The 5,990-nt window shown below is 32.0% G+C and overlaps 1 protein-coding gene across 3 annotated transcripts in view; it reads left to right on the forward strand.

The window, feature by feature from the left end:
* Positions 1 to 5,154, forward strand: part of BLOC1S5 (biogenesis of lysosomal organelles complex 1 subunit 5) — a 47,266-nt gene extending 42,112 nt beyond the window's left edge. For all 3 annotated transcript variants that reach the window (XM_011367025.2, XM_011367023.2, XM_011367024.2), the window contains one exon: positions 3,217 to 5,154. In XM_011367025.2, the coding sequence (XP_011365327.1) occupies positions 3,217 to 3,235 (19 nt within the window). In that variant the 3' untranslated portion in view covers positions 3,236 to 5,154. The remainder of the gene's footprint in view (positions 1 to 3,216) is intronic.
* The last annotated feature ends 836 nt before the right edge of the window (positions 5,155 to 5,990 follow it).

The raw sequence follows: 5,990 nt of genomic DNA on the forward strand, positions 1-5,990 counted from the left end.
CCTAGATCTTTGGATTTTATAACTTCCTAATGCATGAACTGGGATGCATGCTAATGGTAGAATGGTTTCTGTGGAATCGAAGAACTATTTTGGCACTCCAGTAGGGGGTGGGATATTTGCCGCTTTGGATTAAGCAACAGTTCAGCTCCTTGTTATTCTATTCTAGTAAAGTTATAGCTGTCCAGACTGCATTTCCTTACATTTTGAATAGATATACCCTAAGATAACCTTCATTCCTATTGGCTTAGAATACTTTTTAACTTTCTTGAAGGTGATATGTAAGATGTAGCTAATTAGGGGTTTTTCTATTATATGCAGTAAAATCTGATGGGTAAAGTTGGGTAAATTACATTCAGAATCAGAAGAGCTTTTCATGAATATTGCAATATTTGTAAATGGACTTTGTGGTATCACTTTTTTTTATTACTTATAAATGTCTTACATAGAGTTCTCAACTAAGTTTCAGGTAAATGTTATTCCAGGTAGTGAGTTTTATTTATATGTGAAGACCACAATATTGTCAATACGTGAATGTATAAGCTTTACTACTTGTTAGGAAGAATGCCAGATTGAATAGCAGTTATTGTTATTAAAAGTGGGAGACTAAGGAAAGATAGAGTGACTTCCTGAACTTCTTGGTAAGAAAGAAAGACTAGATTTTCAACTTCTTTCCACCTGGGCTATGAGGCCAAGGAGTGATCTCTTATGTGAAATAGCTACTTTGGATATATGTATCTCTAGTCGTAATATTCTGAAACTATAAAATAGAGATACTGATATTTGGTAACATCTTAATTAAAATCTTTTCTTATAGCAAAATAGTAAATAGTAGAATCATCAAGGAAGATTGACTTGAAAATGGAACAAGAGGAGGAAACTATTAGTTTTATTTGTGTTGCTTCTATTTGAATCATTACAAGAATCTATTTGTAAAATTAAATTACTAAAACTAAAGAACGAAACAGTTTTATTTGTGTTGAATTATTACAAGAATTTGAATTATTTTTTGAATTATTACAAGAATTTATTTATAAAATTATTACAAGAATTTATAAAATTAAATTACTAAAACTAAAGAACAAAAAACTTAGGGAGGATAAAAAGTGGTTTGATCTGCCTTCCAGATGCTTTGCTTATGATTTATATAATAATAATATTTACCTTTTATTAAGCACCACAGGCACTGAGCTAGGAACTTAGCATGTATTACCTCTGGTCTTCATAAATATTATATATGAATATAAAGCATTATTTTTATCATTTTAAAGTTAAGCTAACTTGCTCAGGTCATGCAACTGGTAACAAGAGAACCATAATTTGAAGTAAGATTTATATGCCTCCCAATCTTCACTTTTTTCCATTGAGCTGCACTGGATAAAGTGCTGCCCAGTAATAGAAAGTGGAACCAGGGCTGTTGCTTTGTGGTCCAAATCACAGGGTCAGCTGAGCCAATTGTGATGTTTTGATTAAAAAGAAAAGAATAATCCATTAAACAACATCTGAGTATGGATGTTAATATTCTCTGTATTTATTAAAAATTAATTTACAACTAAAGCAAGATACTATTTTGAAGAAGTTTACTTGCATATTTTAGTCTGATGTCTTTTCTCTTAGAATATAATAGTTTTTGCAGAAGTTCCATGAAAAGTTTAGTGAACTCTTCATTTTTTATTCATCTTTTGGAGAATTATAATCCATGAAGCTAAAAAGTTAAAATATAATGTTTCGAATTTTGCTTAACCTGCTTCCCAAATTTACTGGATCAGAAAATCCCTCCCTAACCCACTCTCCTCAGTAATGCCTGTTTAGATCCTAAGGGTTTGTGGGACTTCAGGCTCCCTTCAACCTCTTCACTTGAAAAGTCTCCATACTGAGGAACTTCAGATAAGATTGGCAGAAAAAGCTCTTGCAACAGACTTTTTTTTTTCTATAGTGAAAGAAACTTCTAGTTTCTTTGGAAAGATCTGATTTGTACTTTGTGATAGAAAAGGCATAAGTATTAAAAGACCTAAGTTTGAATCTACTTAGTAGTTGAGTGACCATGGAGAAGTAAATTAGTGTCTTTAAGCTTTCATTTCTTCATCTGTAGAATGAGAATAATATAATCTTAAAATAGGGGTTTTTAGAAGTAGATAAGATATACAAAACGACTAGCAGAAATATGCATTTCGTAGGTACTTAGATCTTGATGGCTTAATCAGCTCTTCATCCTGCTTTTCATCGTGACCCAGATGAGAGAGAAAATAGAACAGCAAGGACAGTATGAGCAGCATGAAAAAACCGTTTTTATCTTTTTCCTGTTAACTATCTGGTGGCCAGCATCTGAGTTACCAGTATCTAAGTACACCAGGTGTCCTATTTAAAGCGCTGACTTTAGTTGCTTTGTAGTTTGCATCTGTCACAGTTTTTGCTTATTTGTTTTATAGGACTTAGCTTGTATCGAAACTTCTAAAGACATGTATGTAGAATATTTGAGGCAAGGACATAGAGTTATTTTTATACTCTTTCTATTTAGCTCAGTGTTATAAATATTCAAAGATAATTAATAATTGAAATTATACCAAATGTATGCCTTTTTTACTTATACATTGTTTCATCTTTATTGTGGTACTCAAAAGAAAAAATTTTTTCATCCTCATATAGAAATATTAAGGAGCATCTCAAGAACTTAGACATTTGACAACAGATGCTTTTGGTGTTTATTTGCTTTAAGGAACGGAACTGAACCAGAAGAATTTTCTCGCATTCTCTTCCAGTGATTTAATAATGCGTGATTCTTTTTAATATGCCTAAAAAGTCTTTTATATAAGACATGCATTTTAATTTCCTATAATAATGATTCTTTGGGCATATATTCTTTAAACTTGATTTAAAAATTATATGCAGTTAAATGGAATTTGAGAAGAAAAAGAGATATGAAAATTTACTTGAATTGTGTCTGGTTTTGTTATTTAAAGATATTAGACATTTTTGAAATTTCAGAAATGTGAATATCCATGGTCAGTCATAGGAAGAGAATAAACCTTAGCCTTAGATGTTTCTAATATATCATGTTCTTATTGGTCATTAAAAGTGTAATGCAATTTTATCATTGTGACTTTCAAGCTGATTGCTATATTAACCAAATATCAAGAGGTAAAGTAATGTTTGTCTCTTCTGCATAGAAAAATACTTGTCTGGAAAATGTCACGTGACTTTCACATTTTCTTTTCTCAGATTTATAATGACCATTTAATAGCTAATGAAAAACAGCATGTAACCCAGTGGGAGGATTTCATGAAAGAACAATACAACAAACAGGCTGAAGTGGATGAAGAGCACAGAAAAGCTATGGAGAGGCTTAAAGAACAATATGCCGAGATGGAGAAGGACCTAGCAAAATTTTCAACCTTTTAAGAACTTGAACCACAATAATAACAAACCAATGAGAAAACATTGACTTCCCCCAAAAAACTGTTCCCGCCAAACCATTTAGCCTCTGCTTCAAGCTCAACAGTATATTCAGTGGCACTCTTATATCGAAAGAAACTTTTACTGGAGTCTTCATTAAATGTTTAATGGAAGAGTGCTACATTTTTTTCAGTTTTAAGTGCCTATATATGATTGTTTGAAGGGGCAGGAGTAGGAGGGGAAAATGAGATAAATTTACTCTTTGTTAATGAGAATTGGTCTTCTTTTCCATTGATTATCTCAGAACTATAAGTATAGACTTAGAAAAATAATTAAGTCATTCTTATACAGGGTTAATATTAGTTATTGTGGCTTAGAAAGCATATAAAATAGCTGCCTGTTATAGCCTCTATGGCTATTGGAAAATATATAAAGTGTTATTTCATGAGTAAGCAGACAAAAACAACTGTCCGTGAAACAGAGATCACATTTAAGAGAGGTGAGAGTCAAAACCTTGTCTCCACTGTGGCACAGATGGCCATGTTGGTCTTTGAAACACCTTTTGGGAAAGGTTACAGATTTTGTATTTTGCAGTGCAGCATAATGCCACGTATTTCACTGGATGGCAAGATAGGCTTAAGTTTTGTGGCCTTCCAGCACTTAATGTATTCAGGTTTTAAAACATGCTTAGAAGGAAAACTTACCAAAAATATAGTTGACTTTTAGCCTTTCAAAGAACTGTAATCTTGCCCAGAGTATTTACCTCATTTTTGTGTCTTTTGCTGTGGGTAAGCTTTGTAAGATAAAAATATCTATACATGTGTCAGCTGTTCAGTGAGTAATTAGCAAAATCTGCCAAGGAGTCCCTCTGGAACCAGAGAAAGATTCTGGTTCTGAGTATACCAGAGGTATTTGTCCACATGGCAAATGATCTGTGTTAAATGTAAGTCCTTTTTAGTGTTTAATATCTGTTCTCATAAGCAAGTGTATTATGATGAAACGTATACCAATTCTATCATCACTGTGATCTTTAAAAAAATCTGTACTTGATAGTTTAATTGAGGAACTAAGCTGATTTTTTATTTGCCATAAATCTTGAGAAGCAAGATTAAATGCAATAATTTCAAGAGTTTTATGACAAATGAATTTGAGGTATGGATAAATCTTTTAAATATTTTGTATTGCTCTTCAGTAAAGAAAGGCACAAGAAAGAAAATACCCAGCTCTGTCATATTATCTCAGTGTTGCTAGTGCAGAAAGCTAACAATGCTTACTTGTGTAAATTTATGGCTTACTGTCAAAGCTTCATTCTTGGCTGCATGTTGAAAATGTGATTAAAGTTAATAGAGGAGATGAAATAAGTATTTGAGATTTCTTTCAATAACACTGAACTTCTGCCAACTTTCTCCGTCCGCTACTGTAGGCTTGACAGGTTCATCAATCATTCTCTGGTACCTGGACTAAAAAGAGCACTTGCTGACACTAAGGCATGTTGGAATTTTCTTAATTCTCTTTCAGTGAATGTGGGGAAAAATACTTCTAAAAATATCCCACACATGAAAAGGGAGGGGAACTTAAGTGTACCATAGGCTGTATTTGGAATGTTATTAATTGCCACTGCACATTTGAACAGATGCTGTAACCAAGAAATCAGGACTGTTTGAGCAAGAATGTACTTTTAACTGTGGTTACTCAACTTGTGCAACAAGGATTTCTGATAGCGTTTGTTCATCTCATATGAATAATAAATACCGTATGACTTTGTATATGTTATCTAAGGATCTAATGGACTTCAAACACCAAAAAGAATTAATGGGCTTTTGACCTTTAAATGTGAAGATACTAACTTCTTTCTGTGTAACTTTGTTAGCTATTCAGTATAACTTTGAAAAGAGCGGAAGTGGTTTGTTTTCCTTTTAATATTTTTAGTAATGAACACTTTCACTTATATTTCCCAGTTTCTAGATCACTTTTGATATATATATATATAAACTTTTTACCTAGTAATTTCTTAATTTGTAATATATCTGCTGTTTATGATGTTGAGCAGAGATAATGCTCAACATCTGTATAGCTCATAGAATTCTGTGACAAAATAATGTTTTGTCAATTTAAAGTGCTATAGAAATATTTGTTTATAAGTTCTAAGTATTTTCAATTTTTTATTGATTTTTTGACATATGTGTGGGTTTTGTTTCATATCCTAACAAGTAGATTTTTAAATTCTGTTCTTATTGATTGCTGCTTTACTGGGATTGTAGTCACAGAATAGGTTCATATAAAATCGATATGTTGAAATTTGTTTAGATTTGCCTTATGACTTAAAATATGGTCAGTTTTTATAAATGTTTCATTAGTACATGAAAGTATACATATTTTCAAGTCGCCGGGTGTCCATTAGACCAAACTTGTTAATTGTGTTGTTCAATCTGTCTTTGTTTTACTATTGTTTTTCCTTCTACTTGATCTTGCAGATTCTGAGATGTGTTTAAATTTCCTAATCTTGTGGATTTTTAAGTTCTGTGTAATTCTGTCAGTTTTTGTTTTGTGTATTTTAAAGCTTTGTTATTCAGTACACACACATTTAGAATTATCATCCA

The sequence above is a fragment of the Pteropus vampyrus genome, unplaced genomic scaffold (assembly GCF_000151845.1).
Source record: "Pteropus vampyrus isolate Shadow unplaced genomic scaffold, Pvam_2.0 Scaffold129, whole genome shotgun sequence".
NCBI classification, from domain to species: domain Eukaryota; kingdom Metazoa; phylum Chordata; class Mammalia; order Chiroptera; family Pteropodidae; genus Pteropus; species Pteropus vampyrus.